Source organism: Moesziomyces antarcticus, assembly GCF_000747765.1.
Source record: "Moesziomyces antarcticus DNA, scaffold: scaffold_v10011, strain JCM 10317, whole genome shotgun sequence".
Lineage (NCBI taxonomy): Eukaryota > Fungi > Basidiomycota > Ustilaginomycetes > Ustilaginales > Ustilaginaceae > Moesziomyces > Moesziomyces antarcticus.
In genome coordinates, this window is record NW_014638999.1 from 118,483 (window position 1) to 138,854 (window position 20,372).

The following is a 20,372-nucleotide window of genomic DNA, read 5'->3' on the forward strand; positions in this document are numbered from 1 at the left end:
ACGCCCCACGCCAGCAACGGTCAGTGTTGCCTGGCGTGTCTCGCCCTTCCCTCTCCTCGACAGCAAGCAGCGCGTGACAGAACCGTTCTGTCACACGTACATCCTCAAGCTCTCGGCGCACTCCGTTCCCAGCCTCACCAGCTGGAAGACCCGCGCGTGTGCACGTCGCGCGCGGGTGTACGACACACACAGCACAGTCCGGAACCTCACCCGGCTGTTGCTCACCATTGGTCGTTCCAGCGCATACGCTGAAGACTCGCGCGTGCAAGTATAAACAACTCCTCCGTGTCTTGCACACAGTCGTATCGACCCCCCCCCTCCCCTCTTCACCGCTGCTCATATCGCTCACCCGACCGCTCACTCTGGGCAGACCTCTCGACGGTCGACAGCTCCCGTGGTGCAGCCGAGCGATCGTTGCCCCCGGTTGACGACCAGGAACACCCTCGTGTGGTGGCCACCGTGCAATACGGTGAGCTTGCACGACTGGCAACTCTTTGCCAACGTCCTGCCTGCTGGCCGCATGCGCGCGCCAGCGAGCCCCTCCATTGCGCCTGTTGGCGTTGTGGGCGTAGCTTGTCCTGGTTGAGCCCTGCCGGCTCCTTGTGACGCGCGCCTTCAATGCCTGCAGGTGCATCTGAGAGGCGGCCCGCTGGTCGCCAAAAGCAGAGCGCCGTGCTCACTTTGAGTCGGCGCTCACCATTGCCAGACATTCCTCGTCTGGTCGCGGTGCCTCCATCTCCAACGCCGCGTCCTTTTGCGTACGCCGCCAGCAGTGCCTCCGCCGTCCACGCCTCCGCCACCAGCCTCTCCGCCCGCGGCCACTCAGACCCCGCCTCTGCAGCCGCCCAGCCCCAGCCCCCGCCGTCTGCCCATCACCACCTCGCTCGCTCGCCCTCAAGACCTGCTGTGGCTGCGCGCGCACCTCCAGCGCGCGCCGGGTGGCTATTTGGGATCAGCCACCCAGCAGCCACCCCCCCCCGGGTGGCTTCTAATCATCAGCCACCCCTCAGCCACCCAGGGTGGTTGGTAGGTGGCTGCTCCTCGCCAGCTACCGTTTTGTTAGGATATGTTTCTGGACACCATAAATCTGTCCTCCGAGTCATGCTCCTAGAAAGGGGAGTGGCACGACTTCTCCCCTGCTGGACAAAGGGCGGGGGTCGCTCACGACGCATGACATGCACATGCCCCGGTTCGTGGTTCATGCATGTGTAGGCAGCAAATCATTACTTGGCTCACGCTTTTCTCCTTGACATGCCCAGGTTCTCATATTTGGCAGCAAGCATGAAGACCCTGGCGCTCCTCTGAGCTGGAACGGCATATGGGTCTGGAATCACTCGTGCATATCATTTCGCACCAGATGCGAGCCTGGCTTTGGCGACAGATCGCGTGACGCGACGCATGCATGAGGGACGTGCGCCGATATGGCCATCCAGCCTCCACCTTTTTCGAAGACTTTTGCGATTTTTCATGGGAGCGGATCGGAGACGAGGAAAGAAGGAGTCCGTCCTCGGGCGTTTCTTGCAGACCTCTTTCCATCTTGTGCGACCTTGGCACCATATCAGCTCTCGCGCTCTCGTCGCATCAGCAGCAAAAGCAACACCAGCGTCGCGAAAGACTCGTCAGGATGTCGTCGCTGGATGGACATCAGCCTCTTCGACAGCTGGATGCTGCGCTCGACGTGCATCCGGCCATCATCACCGCGCTGATTCGGCGGGTGAAATCGCTCGTGGCTCGGCTCATTGATCGCGACGTCGACGAAGAGCGAGTGCGAGGAGCCGAGGGCCTCATCTCGGACAAGACCATCTCGGCCTTCCACGAGCTTGGCGGCGACTTTGGCGATGCTGTCCCCTACGCGTTGCTGGAAGCTCGCGTGGAGTTTGAAGAGGATGCCGAGAAGCAGCCGCTGGACCACGGCCTGAACCGCAAGCGTGCGATCGCATGCGAAGTGCTCGTACAGCGGCTGGTGGCGCACATTGAGCGTAGCTCGATCGACTCGGCGTCCTCGAGTGTCGGAAGCTACCACCTCTGCTTAACGAAGAAATTTCGGCGCTTCGAGAGCGACGGAGATGTGACGCTGCCCACATCCGCTCTGGAAGCTGCGATCGATCAGAACTGCGTGCCCGTGCTGGCATCCATCGAGGCGCGACGAGCGACGCAGGCCATCTGGGATGGAACGCTGGTGCAAAAGTACTCGGCGGGCGGATACACCTACTTCGAGCCCTACGACAAGAAGGAGGACGGTGCATTCCTGTCGCACTTCCATCCGTCGCGCTTGGGCGTACCCAAGTACTCGTACATCACCAACATTGTACTCTGGATCTTCTTCCTCGCCATCTTTACGGTGCAGACGAGGACGTTCAAGTCGTTCGACGTGTTCGAAGCGATCCTGTGGATCATGGCGGCGGGCTACTTGGTGGAAGATGCGTCGCGCTGGGTCAAGATGGGAGGGCTTGGCGCGGTCGAGTTCTGGACCGTGATGGACCTCTTCACGGACGGACTGCTTATGGTCTCGTTCTGCTTCCGCGTGGCGAGCTTTGTGTCGCACGGCAAGCGCTCCGACTCGTACGAGCTGCGAGCGTTTCAGTTCCTGGCGTGCGTGGCACCGCTGATCTGGGTGCAGCTGCTCAAGGTGTTTGACGGCTTTGTGTACTTTGGCACGCTGACGGTGATCATCCTGCGCATGTTCAAAGAGAGTGCGATCTTCTTTACGCTGCTCGCGTTGGTCATGGTCGGGTTCGGACATGCGTTCCTGGCGCTCGACGCTGCGGACGAGTCGACGGTGGACAATGTGGTGGTCAAGATCATTGATGTGCTGACGCAGTCACTGCTAGGCGGGGCGGATTTCGAACTGACGAACGAGGATGCGTTTGGATACCCGTACGGCCACATTCTGTACTACGCCTACTGCTTTGTGACGGCGGTGATTCTGCTCAACATCCTCATCGCCTTCTTCGGTACGGCGTACAGCGACGTAGTGGACTCGGCGGACGAGGTGTACGCGGCCTTCTTTTGCCAAAAGGTGGTTGCGATGGTGCGAGCGCCGGACCAGTTTGTCTATGCGGCGCCGTTCAATCTGCTCGAGGCGTTTGTGATTGCGCCGCTGGAGTGGGTGCTGCCACACGAGACGTACGCCAAGCTGAACCACAGTGTGCAGTCGGTGCTGTTTGCGCTGCCGCTCATGTGCATCGCCTTCTACGAAAGCAGGGCGGCTCGCAACGGCGGCTCGATCCGGCTGCCGCTGCTCGAGGCCGAGGAGAACGATCCGACGAGCTCGATGCTCGAGGGGACGCAGGAGGATCCGATTGTTCCCGAGCTGGAAGGCAGTGGAGGCATGCAGATTTCGCGAACCAAGTTTGACGAGATTGTCGGGATGATGAAACAGCAGTGACAACGGCCGCTGCGGACCATGTACGGGCAAATGCCTACAATACTAGCGAGACAATACAATGTTGGAATTGCATAGAGGCAGACTGAACGCGTGTGCATGCGGCTGGACAAGAGGGAAAACGGATGCGGATGGTATCACTTTGCGTACAAGGCTGTCCACTGTCTGCTGACCTCGATGGCTCTGTAGGGCGGAGTGGGAAAGGGTGTTAGCTCTGCGTATACGAGTGGGGAGGTGCGCGGTGGATGAAGGAGGATACTCACCCCTTTTCGTCCTTCTTGTAGTGTTCGGCGACGTCGTTCGCGAGCGGGTCGTCCGGGTTTGGTGCGGAGAGCAGTGCTTGGACGGAGAGGAGGACGGTGCGGATCTGGAGCGCTGGGGACCACTTGTCTTTGAGGATGTCGAGACAGATGCGGCCGAGCTTGTCGATGTTGGGGTGGTAAATCTTGGTAAGGAAGCGCACCTTTGGCGCGGACATGGGGTATTCCTCGGGCAGGAAGAGCTCGAGACGGAAGACGCCGCCTGAATGCAGGGAGGCAGGGATGCAGGGATGCAGGGATGCAAGGATCGGATACTGTCAGCTGCGGCAGCCAGGTGGGATGGAGGCGAGCGGTAGGTCAAGCAACGTACCTTCGAAGGGGCTCTGTGTGGGACCAGAGATGACGACGTCAAAGTATCGGAGGTTGTCCTCGTGCGGGGTTGCGCTGATGCCTGGAGCGGGATCGGCGATGAGACGTTCGGTCTCCTGAGTAGGTGCGTGCCACAAGAAGAGGAGACAAGTCAGTGCAAGACAGCAGCGGAAGAGCGACGAAGACGGCGACGTACCTTGATGATTCGTTTGGGCAACGACATGGCGAAGGAGGCAGCCAAGCTGAGCCAAGCTGGAGAGTTGGGAAGCGATGGTGGAGGAGATGAGGCGAGCGGGAAGGAGTGCCGCTGTCGACTCGGCTCGGCACGGCACTCCACAATTTGGCTGCGAGGCGGGATTGTGTGATTGTGGACGGTGCGCCGACTGCACTACTGAGCCGCCGCAATCGATTCCATTCACGTTCCCACGCGTCGCTCGCTCCCCAAAATCACAAATTGTGTGATCGAACGCGGTCGACATTTTTGGGATTCGAAAATCGAGGCTCAGCCGCTCAGCCACGGACGAGTAAAGAGTCGAGCGAGCTTGGGCCAACAACGCGGCGTGATGCAATCACCTCAACCAGGGCAGTGCTGCACCCACACACGCCTCGCCTCCACCATCGTCCATCACCATCCGTCACTGCTACCAAATTCGGAGCGCATCACCTCCTCACCTCGTCGCCTCCGGTAGCCAGTCTCCGCCGCAAGACGCATTCGACTCGTCGCATCCACCGCATGCTCCCACAGCGTCATCCGCACCGCAACCTCTCTTCCGACGCATCCCACAAAGCCTCTTCGTCCGACCCCGCCGCACGCCTCTACGCAGCCCGCTTGGTGTTCGCCGCTAGCATAGCGCTTCTTCTGCTCGCCCTCGTCCCCATCTGCATCCCTACTTCCTCTGCTGCCGCCGCCGCAACATCGCCTCGACCCATCTACCTCCACTTCCCCTACAGCTGCATCTTCTTTGCACCGCTCCTCATCCCCCTCACCACCTATCTCGTCATCGCGCGCTGGACCGGCGAAAAGCACTACCGCCATTCGTGAACCATGCCGTCCTCCTCCACAATCTCCTCTTCGGACAAGTCCAAGGTCAAGTCCGCCATCCCTTCCTCCAACAACAAGATCATCACCGCAACCGTAGGCCGCGTCTATGCTGCCCATCCAAACCCATCCCAGTGGAGCTACGCTGGCGTAGAGGGCGCCATCGCTTTCGTCCGCGACCTCTCCAAGGCAACCTTCTACTTCAAGATCGTCGACCTCAAGGGCACCCGCGGCGTCATCTGGGAACACGAACTCTACGATGGCTTCCAGTACAACCAGGACCGCACCTTCTTCCACTCTTTCGAGGGCGACTCCTGCTTGATCGGCTTCTCCTTCGCAGACGAGTCCGAAGCCAACGAACTCTTCAAAAAGGTCTCAAACCGTTCCAAGTACGCAAAGTCAAAGTCCTCCTCCTCCTCCTCCTCCTCCAAAAAGAAGAAGGCATCCTCCGGCGGAAAGATCGACAAGTCCATGATCGGTGCTCCATCCGGCTTCAAGCACGTCGCCCACATGGGCTTCTCCGCAGAGCACGGCTTCAGCTCCGAAAACGTCGATCCCACATGGCAGGCGCTCCTCGAACAGCTCGGAAGCCTCGGCATCAGCGAGAAAGACATTCGTCAGAACGAGAGCTTCATCAAGGACTTTGTCGGCAAACGCGGAGGGCCCGGCGCCGCTGCCAAACCCGCTCCTCCTGCCGCTCCCAAAGCTAAAAAGGTGCCTCCCCCGGCTCCCACCAGCAAGCGCAAAGCGCCTCCTCCTCCTCCCGCACCAAGGTCTCGCCACGCTGCCACCGCCTCCTCCGCCTCGGCCTCCAACGCCCCTCCTCCGCCACCTCCACCGCGTTCGGGAGCTGCTGCAGCCGCCGCTCCACCCCCGCCTCCGCCTCCGCCTCCCGCCAGGGGCGCCGCCGCCTCCAGCGCTCCTCCTCCGCCGCCCCCTCCTCCTGCGCGTCCCGCAGCCGGTGGCAGTGCCCCGCCGCCCCCACCACCCCCACCGCCCATGGGAGGCGGTGCTCCACCTCCTCCACCTCCGCCTCCACCCGCTGGCGCGTCTGCGCCCATGCCGCCTCCTCAGGACGGTCGAGGTGCGCTTCTCGCTTCCATCCAGGGCAAAAGCGTGCACAACCTCAAAAAGACCGACGCAAACGCGCCTCCGCCGCCCGGCAGAGCCGCCGCTGTTGGCGCTGCCGCCGGCGCTGTCGCAGGCGGTGCCGTCGCCTCGTCCGGCGCAGACTCACCCGGCGCTGGCGGAGGTGATGGCGACCTTGCCAGCGCTCTCGCCGCTGCTCTCAGCCAGCGCAAGGAGAACATGGGCGATTCCGACGAAGAGGGTTCCGACGACGACTGGTAGTCTTCTAAAGCGTCATCGTGCTTCCCGTCGAATGCACCTCACCCGATCGCACAGCAATTCAAATCTTATGCATCTTCGCCATTCATCGTGTCAAAAAATCTACGAGGGCTGTGTCTTGGTTCAGTTGACGCTCACAGTGCGCGAAGCTGCGACAGCATCGTGCGCATCCGAGTGAGGCTGCTTGTCTGTTCGACCAGACGCTGCCGATGCCTGCGCGCTAATACCAAGCTTGTTTCTCTCCAGCGCCTGTCGGATGAACTCGGCTCCGGTGATGGGCGGATACTTCTTTTTGGGTCCTTGGATCACCACATCGCTGCGCGCCTGGTTGAAGAAGGCCATCGAGTATCGTGGGCCCGTGGGTTCGCCCTTGTTGGGCAGTCGGACGCGATGGAATGTCGACTTGAGCCGGTCATCGGACCATCGCATAAGCTGGTCTCCGATGTTGCACACAATGCGGTCGCTGCGTGCTTCGACGTTGGTCCACGTGTTTCCGTGTCCAAAGTCGCCCACCACCTCTCTTCCGGGACACACCTCTAGTCCACCTTCGCCATCGCGTTGGAAGAGCATGGTGAGCACGTCGAAATCGGCATGGCTGCCAGCTCGCCAAAAGTTGTTGCCAAACTCCTTGCCTTCGACGCTGTGATAGTGCAGCAGTCGCAACGTCGACTGCGAATCTCCTACACCCGGATCAACAGTGCCATTGGTGAAAGTGTCCAACGGCAGACCGAGTCCTTCGGCGAAGCATTCCATCACCTTGACCGAAAGCTGCTGCACGGTCGACATGAAGCTCTCTGCCCTTGCGCGGAAGCCCGACAAGTCGTCGTCCGAGGGCCACATTCCTTGCATGCGCGCAAACTGCAGCTGCATCGACTCCTTCTGATCAGCCGTACCCGTCGACGGCCGGATCTGAGCTCCCTTCTCCCACCCCATGTTCTTGCCGTTGAGCGGCGTCTTGGACTTGACCTCGTCTGGCAGCGCGAAAAACTGCTGCGAGAGCGCAAACGCATCCTGAATCTGCTCCGCCGAAACGCCGTGGTTCTCCAGAGTGCTGGCAAACACGAAGCAAGACCGAGACGGTCAGTCAAGAGTCTAGCTGTGCTGATTAAGTCGAGGGAGAAGAAGCTTACAAGAATCCGATTCGCGTGCTGGCATCCATGAGCTGCTCAATGATCTCGGCACGACGTTCGGTGAAATCGTGCAACGAGATGCACGGCACCGCACTTTGGTCGTCTGTAATGAAGCTCGTCATGTTCTCTTGTGATGTTTGTAGGGACGAGAGTGATGAGGGGGAGCGAGAGGGATGCGCCCGACCGGGATCTTATAAGCTTGTGAGCCACAAGTAGGTGCCCCACCAAGCGTGCGCCTTAGCTACAAGGTCAATGGAGGCCGAGGTCGAGGCAGTGAGAAACCTCGAGCTGGCTAGCAAGAAGTCAGCAAGGTGCTCGTGGCTAGCCATGGCTTGTCAGCGGCAACTGACCCGAACGCCTTGTCGAACGAGGCATCACAGTCTCGTTTCTTCGAGTCGCGCCTGTGCAAATCAACGGGCTCGCAGAAAGCCGAATCCAGCAAGGTAGTGCAGAAGTATGGAGGCGCACGGCGTGATAAGATAACAAAATGCGCGGGGAGCGCGGATTCACCGCGGCATTTCCAAGTCCTTCCGGGACGGCTGACACCCCGCCCCACTCATGCATGCTATGCATGGCAAGCAGACGACACCTTTTGGCAACTCAAGTCACCGGCAACCACCGTAAGCTTTCCCTCTGGCATTTGCGCGGATGGCTTTCCCCTTACACAAAGCTTGTTGACGCCGTCTACTTCTTGACCACCAACTCGTTTTACCACTCTCTGCAAACACCTCCTGTCCAGTCCATCACCATGCTGCTGTCCTCGATCATTACCAGCTTGGCCTTGGCGGCCCAGGCAAGCGCATACCGCGAAGGTCTCCATCCCGAATTCCAGTCTGGCCTGTCGATCAACTCGGTGCCCGCGACGGATCGTGATCACTGGATGCGGCTTGCCAATTCGGCCATCTACTACCCTCCCGTCTCCCATCCGTGCCCACAAGCGCCGTTTGGCACGGCGATCGTCAACACGACGTCTAACGAGCTGATCTGCGCGATTGCCAACCGTGTCGGATCGACGGGCGATCCCACGCAGCATGGCGAAATCACCGCCATCCAACACTGCACAAATGTGATGCGCAAGAAGGGACTCAGCCCACAGGAAATCATTGCCGCATGGAAGCAGTTGAGCTTGTATACCAACGCCGAGCCATGCACCATGTGCTTGAGCGCCATCAGATGGGCGGGCTTCAAGGAGGTCATCTACGGCACCAGCGTCGGAACTATCTCTGAAAGTAGGTTGCAAATGGGCTCTCTTTTCAGATCGGGATTGCATGCTGACGGTCTTGTTCTGGCGGGTACAGACGGAAGGAACCAGATCTACATTCCTTCCAACTTGGTTTTGGAGAAGAGCTACTCCTTCGGCCATGCCACTTTGATGTGAGTAGCCACGGTACCGGCATCCAGGCTTTCACGAATCTGACTCTTCTCGCGTTCTGCAGGCTTGGAAACATCCTCACACACGAGACGGATCCGTTCTTCCAGCACCAGTTCAACGAGTCTGCTCCTTGCCGTAAGACGCCCCTGAATCTCTAATACGCCATCCAAAGCATTTCAAGACTGACACTTGCCTTTGATCTTCGTCTGCGCCAATGCACTTGCAGCGGTGGGCTGCGAGAGGACGCAAGTGGGCGAAGCTCGGGTCAAGACGTGCGAGCCAGTTCCCAACTGGCAGAAGCTTGTACGCCTCGAGTACTCGGAGGACAGCCGCGTGGGATCCGAGCCTGTCGCCCACACGCCACTTCACCTCGAGCTGTAACACAACACTCTGCATGATTTCGTTCAATGTGTCATTTCGTTCAATGTGAAAGCCCAAAATGCAAGTCCAGGATCGTGTGGTCCGTCATGAGTGGTAGCAGACATTCGCCCTTGTCGTCTGAGCTCGTCTTCCCGCTTTGGAGGATGAAAGTGAGTGCGGAGCCTCCATTCAGCGGTAGCATCACCGGAGATGGCCGCGGTAAGGCCAGGAGGCACGGCCGAGATCCCAGGTAGCCCTGTGTCGGCGGCTACTGGCTGGACTTTGGGCCAAGGTCAGCGTGGGGAACCGGGCCGTTGGGTCTAGGCCAGGCGGAAACCCGGCCGTTGACCCCTCGGATTCACCGCGGGGGCTCGCGAGCAGGCAGCAAGGTGCTGAGATAGCGGACATGACCAGGGCGGAAGAATTGAAGTCCCGAGCGCTTCTGGTCGCAGCCAATTGCCACGTGTGCGATAACGGCAAGCCTCATTTGGCTTCTTATCAGCGGCCATTTTTGACAGCCGCGAGGACGCGCGTCAAAGCCCGTCCCGAGCCTTGAAATTGATGAAGTCTCAGCAATCCCCCACACAAGACAGGCGGTCAGGAACACGAGTCCCCCTTCCACTCCCTGGTCTTCGAATCTTCGGGTTGCAAGCCTGGTGGACCAGCCACATGGCACCAAAGGGGAAAGCGACCTTCGTTATCTCTGCCCCCTTCCACTTCAAGTCCCCTCGTTATCGCTTCCCCGCCTTGTTCTCGGCGCCCGCAAAGCAGCGTGCCCGGCAGTCTGAGGCCTGCATGCTCCTCATGCTGAACGTGATCTCGGTCTTCTCCGGACTCTCAGAGCGGAGCTCGGTCAATGCTAAGACTGTCACACGCTCATACAGGACGACGCAGGTACTGAGCTGTCAGAAGAAGCGGGCAAGCGTAGCGTCTCGGGTGTGCACGCGACCGTGTGGCGGCTAGCCATGTGTTGGTGCATATGCGAGCGCGCTTGCATGACATCTCTCGGTGTCAATCCTCGAGCGAGCCGATAGTTGTCCAGATTGTATAAGAACATCACCAAAACACCCTTCCACCGTCTGTGCTTGTTCATCCTCCTTCATAACTCCAATTCAACCTATACCCCCCTCGCTTCCTCTCTTTATCCCGCAAAAACGACTACGATGGAGGCCAAGCCTGCTGTCACCGTCGACGAGGGCTCGCTGGCTACTCTGCCTGATCCTCCTGCCCGTTCCTTTGTGGGCAAGGTCAAGCGCGGCGTACGCGCGCTCGGCACTAGAGACGCTTGGTTCGGCGACCACAATTATGTTGCACTCTTCACCCCGACCGTTCCGTTCCTGTGCAAAGCCGACACGACCAGTTTGCCTTTCTACTCCGTCAACGCACGCCTCCCCATCTTTCTCGCATGTATTTTGGGCGTTCAGCATTTTTTAGCAATGGCCGGTGGAGTTGTTACCCCTCCTTTGCTGATCGGTGGCTCGAGCGGCGCCAACTTGGGACAGGAGGACACGCAGTTCCTCATCGCATCGACCCTAATCTGGTGCGCGTTCGGAACGGCACTCCAGGTCTCGCGCAACCGCATCTTCAAGACAAAGTACTACATCGGCACGGGCATCATCAGCGTCACAGGCGCTAGTTTCGCCACCATCTCAATCGCGCTCTCGTTCTTTGCACAGAGCTATGCTAACGGATACTGCCCTACGGGCGCCAATGGTGTCAAGCTGCCGTGCCCGCAGGCAGTGGGTGCGTTTTTGGGCACCTGCTGTCTCTGTGGCTTGATCTCAATCGCTATGGCCTTCATCCCCCCCAAGGCCATCCGAAAGCTCTTTCCCCCGCTCATCGTTGGTATGATGCTCACGCTGATCGGCGCTTCGCTCGTCAAGTCGGGCATCACCAACTGGGCAGGTGGCTCGGCTCCGTGTGCTACCAACCACGCCATCAAGTGCAAGATCGGAAGCCGAATGCAATTCTGGGGCTCAGCGCCGCTCATCGGACTTGGCTTCACCAGTTTCTTCACCATCATCCTATGCGAGATCTTTGGCAGCCCCTTCCTCAAGTCGGCATCCGTATTCGTCGGTCTCGTGGTCGGAATGATCGTTGCCGCAGCTACGGGCTACTTCAACACGACGCTCATGCACAATGCTCCCGCAGGCTCGTTCCTGTGGACAAAAACGTTCCCCCTCTCGATCAAGCCCGAGCTCATCCTCCCGCTTCTCGCTGCCTACGTCGTCATCGTCGCCGAGACCGTCGGCAATGTCACTGCCTCTTGCGATGCATCTCGCCTTCCAATGGACGGCACCGAATTCGAGTCGCGCATTCAGGGCGGCATGCTGGCGGATTCGATCTCTGCCACCCTTGCAGGTCTCGCCATGGTGCCTCCCCTCACCACCTTCTCGCAGAACTCGGGCGTGATTTCGCTCACGCGCAATGCATCGCGAACTGCAGGCTACATCTGCGCTGCCATGCTCTTCCTCGCGGGTATCGTCGGCAAATTCTCCTCCCTCTTCGTTGCCATGCCCTCGAGCGTGCTTGGCGGATTCACCACTTTCCTCTTTGGCTCGGTTGCCGTGGCCGGTATCCGAATTATGGCGTACGCCAAATGGGACCGACGCGCGCGCTTCATTGCCACGAGCGGCATGAGTCTGGGTCTGGCCAGTCTCACCGTGCCGAGCTGGTTCTCGTACTTCTTCACTTACTCCGGTAGCAATGCCGGACTCAAAGGTCTGATTCAGGCCATCGTGCTCATCGTCGAAGAGCCCTACCTCATCTCGAGTCTGCTGGCGATCCTGCTCAACACGATCCTCCCCGCAGAGCCCGAAGACGAGCAGGCGTCGCAATTGCTCGAAGACGACGCGGCCTCCAACAGTGGATCTGACGTCAAGATCGACTCGGATCAGCCGGCTGCCGAGGTGCCGGACTTGGAGAGCGGTGCTCCAGCCACAGAGGCTGCCAAGAAGGCATGGAACCAACCCGGAACTTTCTTTGGCCGAAAATAGGCGCACAATCGCTCCTTTGTCAATGTCCACACTAGAATGAATACCATTGTACACGAAGCATAGCATGCGACTGTTTAAAATGTGCATGCGGCGACCGTGTGTATCAGTCGAATCGCTCGTCGGTAATAAGCTCGACGTCGCACGACTGGTTGCCCTTGAGTACTTTGCTCGGCGAGTTTGCGGCAGCCACAATGGACCGTGCCTGGCACGTCATCGAATCGGGACCACTGACGTACACCTTTGTCGCGCCGTTGTCGGTCTCTTGCAGGAAGGTTGGGATTACATCCTCCAGAGAAGGACGCGCATAATCAGCGATGCACTGCAAGAGGATTGGATCGATGCTAGCGCCTTTTGCGTCGACTGCCCCGTCCAACGACGACGAGACGTCTTCACCTGGAAGCGAAGAAGAATCCGACTGGCTCTTCTCAATCGATCCATGGCTTGTCGACTGTGAGCTGGTCTGTGCGGACCCCGTGACAAAGATGCGCACCGACATCGTTGGCGCGAGCTTGAGCAAGGCCAAAAGTTCATCTTGAATCCAAGCGATATCTTGACGACGCTTGACTGCCCAAATGAGCTCTACTTTGCGGTGCGCGTACAGCGGGTCGCGAGAAATGGCGGTCAGAACAGGTAGGGTGAACGTGACGCCAGTTCCACCCGAGACGCATAGGACGTTAGCTGCCGTCAGCTGCTTGGTGTCGAGCACCTCGCCACCGTACGGCCCCGATAGGATGACACCTGTCGAATCGGTACCTGCAGCCTTGAGCCGCAGCTTTGCTGCCAGCTTCTTGGTCTCGCCTCCCTTTGCTCGGATGAGGTACGAATGCTTGATGCGCTGGTTGACGGACGCGGGCGTGCTGAGAGGTGTGAAGGGATGCGACTGCCAGATGCTCGTCTCTGTGAAGGTGAGGAAAAAGTGCTGCCCGACCTTCCACCCATCGCCACTGTGTGGAATCTCGAAGTCGAGTCTCACCACATCGCCATGCTGTGCATCGTCGAAGACTTGGAATGAGCTGCGAATGGTGCTGAATCCGACCGATCCGTCTTGGAGCACGCCGTAATGGATGCAAGCAGTCCTCAGCAGCCGAAGTGCGCGATCGACACCCCACAGGAGCAAAGATGGCAACAAAAAGACCTTGAGGTGTTGCCAGTGGCCCCAGCATGCACCGATGAAGAGCATGGCGAGCACATAATGCGCCTTGCGGAAGAACTCGTATCCAAGTCGGCGGCGACACCAGGGTGTGGAGAGCACCCAGAGTGCCAGAAGTGCCGTCATTGCCACGATACCCCAGATGAGGTACGTCTCCTGGACCAGTTGCAGCGCTTTGGCTGGCTGTGGCTGGTAGAGCCTGATTTCGATGATGCACCAACCGATGGTGTGGATGGCCGACTGAGCAAAGATGATGTGCCCGACCCAGCGATGGAGGAAGTTGAAATGGTGGTACGGCAAGCCCGTGCAGACGGAGAGCAGCGACTCGCGACTAGCCAGCAGGATCGACAACGGCGTAAGCGCGAACGCCAGCACACCTACGCGATCTGCGAAAGGTCCCAGAGTGGATCGGATGGTGTTCTTGCTGCTGCCCTTGGTGGGAACCGACCATGAGCGATACGTCATCCCAACAAAGGAGAAGATGAGCATGTACGCAGAGATGATAGCCAGCACGACGACTTGTGTCCTTGTCACCCTATTGAAGAAGTAGACGCCTTTGCAGTTGGGCAAAAGGTAAGATCGGAATGCGGCCGTGGTGGCCTTGGACGCTTTCTGGAAGGTGGACTGTGGAGACGCGACACTGTCGCCCGCCTGCTCTTTATCGGCCTTTGGGATGGGGGCACCCTGGAGAGATCGGCGACACCACCTAGCAATAGCCCAAATGAACAGGATGGCGAAGATGAGTAGCCAAAAGACGGCGGCGTAGATCATGCCTCTGTCGTGGGCGCTGTAAACGAGATCGAGATACGCGCACACGGCAGCGCCACTAGAACAGGGCAGCGCTCGGTCGAGATAGCCCCAGTGCGGCTGCAGTACCGCAGCCTCGGAGAAGTTTTGAGCATGACGTGCCACAAGGTTGGGCGCTTGCCGGGTGATGGCGTCGAACGACATCTTGATCTATCGAGGCCCCGCACGAAGGAGGCTGGTGTTTCGGCGGAGGGACGGGGCTCTTGAGAGCAGCTATCGTGCTCCAGCTTTATTAACTCTTGCTTCGTTGGGTGGTGGCAAACAAAGTAAGAGGGCTCAGAATCTGTGAAGCTTTGTTGTAGCGGTACTTGCAACGCCAAGAAGCGTTTGCCTGACGGTTCCATGCTGAGCAGTCGACATGATTCGTTCGGATCCTTCCTGTGCAAGCGTTATCCCACACCATTGTTCCCTTGCCGAGACCGACAGCAAAGCTCGTCTTGTAACGCGCCACGTTCCGAGCGTGAGACTCGGAGCCTTTGCCAAACGAGCGACGTCGTGGAAAAAAAAAGGCTCCGAGGGGATGGTGTCGAGGAGCTCCAGGGCCGCCTCGCTTGCTAGACGAGGCCCAAACCAGAAATTCGGTAGCGCAGTAGAGCTCAGGGTCCGTGAGCTGTCAGAAACACGCCATGGAACAGTGCGGTTGAGGTGCGCGAGGAAGGGGAAAACGCTCCGAGTCGGGACGAGCCAGACTTCTTGGCATCAGGCCGAAAGGCGCCGGTCGCCTCCGTAGCCTCGACTGTGCCTTGGTGTTGAAAGGCTTGAGCGCGGGTACGGACAGTGGGAGTGCATGGAACGAAAAGTGGCGAATGCTGCGTGCACCAACGGAAAGCTACAATCAAGCTTGTTTCGCTGCACTAAACTCGCCGGTCGTTGTCGAGCAACCAAACAGAGGCAACTATATACCCAATAGCGACACCACGAGACTTTTGCGCTTCGTCTCTTGCCACCATCGTAAACTCGTCACGTCTCGCCCGCTCGATTCGCGGCCTCATCTCATCACTTGGACTTCGCCCCGATCGACAGATTCGAATCATGAATCACTCCGGCATGGGAGGCATGGACGGCGGCATGGGGGGTGCTTCATGCAAAATCTCGATGCTGTGGAACTGGTACACCATCGATGCCTGTAGGTATCACTCGAATCGTCTTGCGCTTCTCCCGACATCCAACTCACCTTGACCTTTCTTTTGCCAGGCTTCCTCTCCTCGTCATGGCACGTGACGACCAAAGCCACGTTTGCGGTGTCGTGCATCGGCGTCGTGCTGATGGTCGTGTGCCTCGAAGCGCTCCGCCGTGCCGGTGTCGAGTTCGACAAGGCGTTATCGCGCCAGCTGCTGCAGCGCAAGCTCGTGCTCGAGTCGGACCTGCCTCCCGAAGCCACGACCCGTCAGGTGGTGATCCGCGTCACGCCGCTGCAGCAGCTGGCACGCGCCGTGCTGCACGCCGTCACGTTCGGGCTGGCGTACATCATCATGCTGCTCGCCATGTACTTCAACGGCTACATCATCCTCTCCATCATCCTCGGCGCGGGCATCGGCAAGTTCGTCTGCGACTGGAAGCTCGCCACCTTCACGCTCAATGCCGACACGTGCGATCGGGCGAGTCGCACCAGCTCGGCACAGTGCCCATCGACGCAGACCAAGCTCAACGCGCTGCTGCAACAAGACGCAGATGCTCCGGGCGCACGCTCGCACACGGTGTGTTGCGAATGAAGTTGGCATTAGAAATACAGATGGGTATGAATCCGCTGGTGATTGTGACACCTTGTGCTTAGAAGCAGAGGTACTGGCTTGCTCTGCCGACAAATGCTTTTGCCTTCTGCTTCTTATCGACCGGCTCCGCGCTCGTGCTCTTCTCCTCCTCGCTAGGCTCCTCGTCGTCCGCCTCTTCGTCGTCTTCGACCAGCACGGGCAGCTGGTCGCCCGCACCGTCGCGGATGAGGTCTCGCCTCCTTCGCCTCAGATCCTTTTCGTACTGCACCGTGTCTGTGTACAGATCTATCTCTTCGATGGGCACGAGCTTGGTGCGCTTCCAGAGCTTCCAGCCCCCGTAGGCCACGACGAAGAAGCCGATCTCGATGTAGTACGAGAAAAAGTCCGACACGTTGAACGGTCGGAAGGCCGTCCAACCCTGGACGAGGATCATGAGCACCGAGGCGATGACTACGACGTACGGGCCCCAGGGCTGCGTCCAGTTCTTGTAGACGAGCGAGCTTTGCTTGCCCTGCTTGATGATCGCTTTGCGGAATCGGATGGACGAGACACCGATGGCGGCCCAGGAGAGCTGGTTGGAAACGCCCACGAGGTTCTGCAGCCAGTTCCACAGGTCGCCTGCGCCGATGTAGCTCGAGCCAAAGCAGAGGCCCGAAATGCTCGCAGTGCACGCGAGCGCCACCCAGGGCACACGGCTGCTCTTTGCCACCGTGCCGAGGAACTTGGGCGCCTGGCCCGTGGTGGCCATGCCGTGGAGCACGCGCGTGCCCGCAAACAGCGCATGATTACCCGCCGACAGCGCCGAGGTCATGACGACGGCATTCATGAAGCTCGCTGCACCGCGGCTGCCCGCCTGCTGGAATACGAGGGTGAAGGGCGAGACGGCGGCGGACTTTGACTTGAGGCCGGGCATGTTGTAGGGGATGTCGATACCAATGATGAAGAGCGCGAGGATGTAAAAGATGATGATACGCCAGAAGACGTTTCGGATGGTCTTTGGGATGGTCTTGGACGGATTCCTCGTTTCGCCCGCCGTGATGGAGAGCGACTCTGTACCACCAAACGCAAAGGATGCAGTGACGAAGGACGAGACCCAGCCTCCAAATCCACCGACAAAGGGAGCGTCTCCGATGGTCCAGTACCTGAAACCGAGGTAGGAATGGGTCTGGTTGACGCCGGCATTGACGACGATACCGACGATGATAAATACGATGATGGTGCAGATCTTGAGGAGTGAGAGGAGGTACTCGAGCTCGGCGTAACCGCGCACCGAGATCACGTTGACGGCGATGAGGAACGTGAGGAAGATGAGCGAGAGGGCCCAGCCGGGGAAGACGTCGTCGCTGACCCAGAACTTGAGGAGGATCTGGCAGGCGGTGAGGTCGCTTGCTACGGAGACGGCGTCGTTGATCCAGTAGTTGAGGCTGACGGAGAATCCGAAAGCCTCGTCGACGAAGCGCGAGCTGAAGACGCCGAAAGCACCGGATGCGGGGACGAGGGTGGACATCTCGCCCATGGCGACCATGGTGAGGTAGACGACGACGCCCACGATCGAGTAGGAGAGGAGGATGGAGAGCGGCCCCGAGGTGGCGAGCGCCTTGCCGCTGCCGAGGAAGAGACCGGTGCCGATGGTGCCTGCGAGCGCAATCATCTGGATGGTGCGCTCGCTGAGCGCTCTGCGCAGACGCACCTGCTGCAGCACAGCATCGTCGATAGGTGGGTGAGTGCTGGTGGTGGTAGTGGTGTGCGACCCCACTTTGGACAGCTCCGACTCGGTGTCCTTGTTCCCAACGCTGGAAGCAGTCGAGAGGTTGGTAGCCATGGCGGGACGCGACTGAGGCGCATGCTCGACGACATCGCTGTTGCCGTTATTGAAGTTAGTCATGGTGAAGATGGCCACTCCGAGCTACGAAGCTGCGGCAGGAAACGGAGCAGACACAAAAAGACGTCTTTCGATGGTGGTGGAAGTGCTCAGTCAAGGCCTCGTACTTGTAGTATTCGCGAGGGAAAGAGGTTGGGCTGTCGCCATGTGGCTCAGCTCGGCTGTAGCCATGGTGCAGGGCATCCTCGGCTGTCAGGCACAGGCCCGACATGAGAAAAGTGAAAAGGTACGAGTTTGGGATGGTGGGACATTCCGTCAGCGGCCAAGTGGATGGCGTGCTCGAGAGCAAGCGGCAGCGGTCCGCATGAAGGGAAGTGGCTGCTGTCGGCTGATTGGACGTGCCTTCATTAGCCGTGCTCGGACCGTTGTCTTTTGGCAAAGAAGGTGCCACCGGTGAGGCAGCAAAGTCACAAAAAATTCAGAACCAAACGGCGATTTTAGCGAGCGAAAGAGACAAAAGTCGATTCCGACCGCCTCCTCCGACGGTGCAGCTCAAGTGCCGAAGCAGTTGACCGACGGCTCGAAATTCCGACCTGTCGCCCGCAAATCATGTTTGACAGCCGCTCTCTCGGATTTAGGCCACGAAAGTTTCGTCTTTTTGACAGCCGACAGCTCTCACCACGGCGATCTCCCGATTGCCACTTCGAATCAAGATTGCACTGAATGCTTTGAACGACGAAAGCAGCGCTTCAGCGCCCGTGAACGTACTTTGTGTCAAGACGATGTTGTTGGCAGTCACGACGAGCTTGTCTGCCGCTTCGTTTGCCCATCCGAACGTTAAGGTAGGTCGGGTGAGATTGCCGTCATCGTTGTCTAAGTGTGGTAGATGTACATCCTCCCCTCCCATGGGCCGAGTGAACCTCGCTTTCCATCCACTGAACTATCGAGCACCACATTGGCTTCTTCGCCACCCGCTTCCTCGGGCACGGTGTACGTCTGCATCTCGCTGCTAAAGTTGAGCACTACGAATGCCCTTTCGCCTTTCTCCTCCTCGCTGCTTCCCTGGGGCAGCTTGATGTACATGAACAGCTTTTCGTGCTCCCTTCCCACCAGCCGGAACTCGCCTTTGCCTAGCAGATCGTGCTTCTTCCTGACCGCCAATGCGTGGCGATAGAACGCCAGTACCGAGCTCTTGTCTTGCTCCTGTGCAGCCACATTGATGCTGGTGTAGTTGTCGTTGGTTCGCATCCACGGCGTCGTTGCAGGATCCTCGCTGAACCCGCCGTGTGGGGCCGAGGTCCACTGCACCGGCGTACGCGCGTTGTCGCGCGCATGGAAGTTGATATCGTCGAGCGCCTTGACAAGCGTCTCTTTGCTACCGCGTGCGGCTGCATCCCGATAGTAGTTGATCGCAATCACATCCTTGTACTCGTCGTGACCCCAGGAGCGGGGGACATTTGTCATGCCAATCTCCTGGCCCTGATAGATGTACAAAGTACCCGTCAATCCGACCTGCATGAGGGCGAGCAGTTTGCCCGATGCCGTGATGTCCTCGGGCCGATCGCTTGCGTACTTGCTGATCGCCCTTGGCAAATCGTGGTTCTCCAGAAACACCGTTGGCCACGCATCGGTGCCCTCGATGAACCTCTGCCACCTCTCCACCACTTCCTTGAGCTGCTGGAGCGAAAAGTCGCTCCGAGCATAAAAGTCGTCGGGCGATCTTCCGAGCGCCGAAATGTCAAACTGAAAGACCTGGCTCAGCTCGTTGCGCGAGGCCGAGATGTAGCGCAGCACATCTTCGACGCGAGGAGTTGACGGAAGCTCGCCCACCGTCATGGCGTCGTACCGCGCAAAGATCGTGCCCATCTCCTGCAGGTATTCGTGCATGCGTGGGCCGTTGCAAAACACGCTGTCGCCGTTCTGCCATTCGGCGTTGGGATCGGTGATGGGTGCGTCAGGTAGTCCCTCAGGTTTGCTGTACAGGTTGACCGTATCCACCCTGAACCCATTCACGCCTCGCTTTAGCCAGAACTCGATCGCATCGCGGTAGAGCGTATGTCGACACTCGTCGTTGGCCCAGTTGAGGTCGGGCTGTTGAGGCGTGAACAGATGGAGGTAGTACTCCTGCGTATGCTCTTCCCAAGTCCAAGCCGACTGATTCAGTGCACCTCTCCAGTTGTTCGGTGGGCGCCTCTCTCCCGTCGCACTATACTTGGCCGGCCGCCAGATGTACCAGTCCCTCTTGGGGTTGGTCTTGTCCTTCTTGGACTCTTGGAACCACGCATGCTGGTCCGAGGTGTGGTTGATGACCAGATCCAGGATGAGTTTGATGCCCCGCGCGTGGCACTCCCGAATGAGCTCGTCCATGTCGCTCAGCGTGCCATAGGGAGGATAGACCGCCTGGTAGTCCGAGATGTCGTAGCCCATGTCGATCTGCGGCGAGTCGTACATGGGCGAGAGCCAGATGGTGTTGACGCCGAGCGAGGCGACATAGTCGAGCGTCGAGATGATGCCTTGGATGTCGCCGATGCCGTCGTTGTTGCTGTCCTTGTACGACGCTGGCCAGATCTGGTACACCACAGCATCGCGGAACCAGAACGTGCGTCCGTCTTGCGGCGTCATT

At 59.0% G+C, this 20,372-nt stretch overlaps 10 protein-coding genes across 10 annotated transcripts in view; 5 read left to right on the forward strand and 5 right to left on the reverse strand.

The window, feature by feature from the left end:
• PAN0_011c4212 (calcium activated cation channel) overlaps positions 1–3,388 on the forward strand; it is a gene marked incomplete at both ends in the record, with an annotated part of 3,976 nt that extends 588 nt beyond the window's left edge. Inside the window, 4 exons of the mRNA XM_014800182.1 lie at positions 1–19; positions 371–469; positions 774–1,026; positions 1,408–3,388. The exon at positions 1–19 is cut by the window's left edge and continues 275 nt beyond it. Coding sequence (XP_014655668.1) covers positions 1–19; positions 371–469; positions 774–1,026; positions 1,408–3,388 — 2,352 coding nt within the window. The remainder of the gene's footprint in view (positions 20–370; positions 470–773; positions 1,027–1,407) is intronic.
• Positions 3,389–3,522: 134 nt separating this feature from the next.
• On the reverse strand, positions 3,523–4,237 carry PAN0_011d4213 (ubiquitin-conjugating enzyme; the record flags this gene model as incomplete). Its single annotated transcript, XM_014800183.1, has 4 exons — positions 3,523–3,568; positions 3,649–3,907; positions 4,016–4,130; positions 4,211–4,237. 4 exons carry the CDS (start codon positions 4,235–4,237, stop codon positions 3,523–3,525), a joined length of 447 nt encoding a protein of 148 aa, XP_014655669.1.
• Positions 4,238–4,747: 510 nt separating this feature from the next.
• Positions 4,748–6,403, forward strand: PAN0_011c4214 (actin regulatory protein; the record flags this gene model as incomplete). The annotated part of the gene is made up of 2 exons (XM_014800184.1): positions 4,748–5,011; positions 5,102–6,403. 2 exons carry the CDS (start codon positions 4,748–4,750, stop codon positions 6,401–6,403), a joined length of 1,566 nt encoding a protein of 521 aa, XP_014655670.1.
• Positions 6,404–6,523: 120 nt separating this feature from the next.
• Positions 6,524–7,652, reverse strand: PAN0_011d4215 (oxidoreductase; the record flags this gene model as incomplete). Its single annotated transcript, XM_014800185.1, has 2 exons — positions 6,524–7,451; positions 7,531–7,652. 2 exons carry the CDS (start codon positions 7,650–7,652, stop codon positions 6,524–6,526), a joined length of 1,050 nt encoding a protein of 349 aa, XP_014655671.1.
• Positions 7,653–8,101: 449 nt separating this feature from the next.
• On the forward strand, positions 8,102–9,283 carry PAN0_011c4216 (cytosine deaminase; the record flags this gene model as incomplete). Its single annotated transcript, XM_014800186.1, has 4 exons — positions 8,102–8,759; positions 8,829–8,904; positions 8,967–9,037; positions 9,129–9,283. The coding sequence occupies 4 exons, from the start codon at positions 8,102–8,104 to the stop codon at positions 9,281–9,283; spliced, it is 960 nt and encodes a 319-aa protein (XP_014655672.1).
• A 1,142-nt stretch (positions 9,284–10,425) lies between these two features.
• On the forward strand, positions 10,426–12,258 carry PAN0_011c4217 (nucleoside transporter; the record flags this gene model as incomplete). Its single annotated transcript, XM_014800187.1, has 1 exon — positions 10,426–12,258. One exon carries the CDS (start codon positions 10,426–10,428, stop codon positions 12,256–12,258), a length of 1,833 nt encoding a protein of 610 aa, XP_014655673.1.
• A 103-nt stretch (positions 12,259–12,361) lies between these two features.
• On the reverse strand, positions 12,362–14,359 carry PAN0_011d4218 (ferric reductase like transmembrane component; the record flags this gene model as incomplete). Its single annotated transcript, XM_014800188.1, has 1 exon — positions 12,362–14,359. One exon carries the CDS (start codon positions 14,357–14,359, stop codon positions 12,362–12,364), a length of 1,998 nt encoding a protein of 665 aa, XP_014655674.1.
• Positions 14,360–15,262: 903 nt separating this feature from the next.
• Positions 15,263–15,927, forward strand: PAN0_011c4219 (copper-transporter-like protein; the record flags this gene model as incomplete). The annotated part of the gene is made up of 2 exons (XM_014800189.1): positions 15,263–15,341; positions 15,410–15,927. 2 exons carry the CDS (start codon positions 15,263–15,265, stop codon positions 15,925–15,927), a joined length of 597 nt encoding a protein of 198 aa, XP_014655675.1.
• Positions 15,928–15,985: 58 nt separating this feature from the next.
• PAN0_011d4220 (amino acid permease) lies at positions 15,986–17,812 on the reverse strand (the record flags this gene model as incomplete). Its single annotated transcript, XM_014800190.1, has 1 exon — positions 15,986–17,812. One exon carries the CDS (start codon positions 17,810–17,812, stop codon positions 15,986–15,988), a length of 1,827 nt encoding a protein of 608 aa, XP_014655676.1.
• Positions 17,813–18,622: 810 nt separating this feature from the next.
• Positions 18,623–20,371, reverse strand: PAN0_011d4221 (alpha-glucosidase; the record flags this gene model as incomplete). Its single annotated transcript, XM_014800191.1, has 1 exon — positions 18,623–20,371. The coding sequence occupies one exon, from the start codon at positions 20,369–20,371 to the stop codon at positions 18,623–18,625; it is 1,749 nt and encodes a 582-aa protein (XP_014655677.1).
• Between the last annotated feature and the right edge of the window lies 1 nt (position 20,372).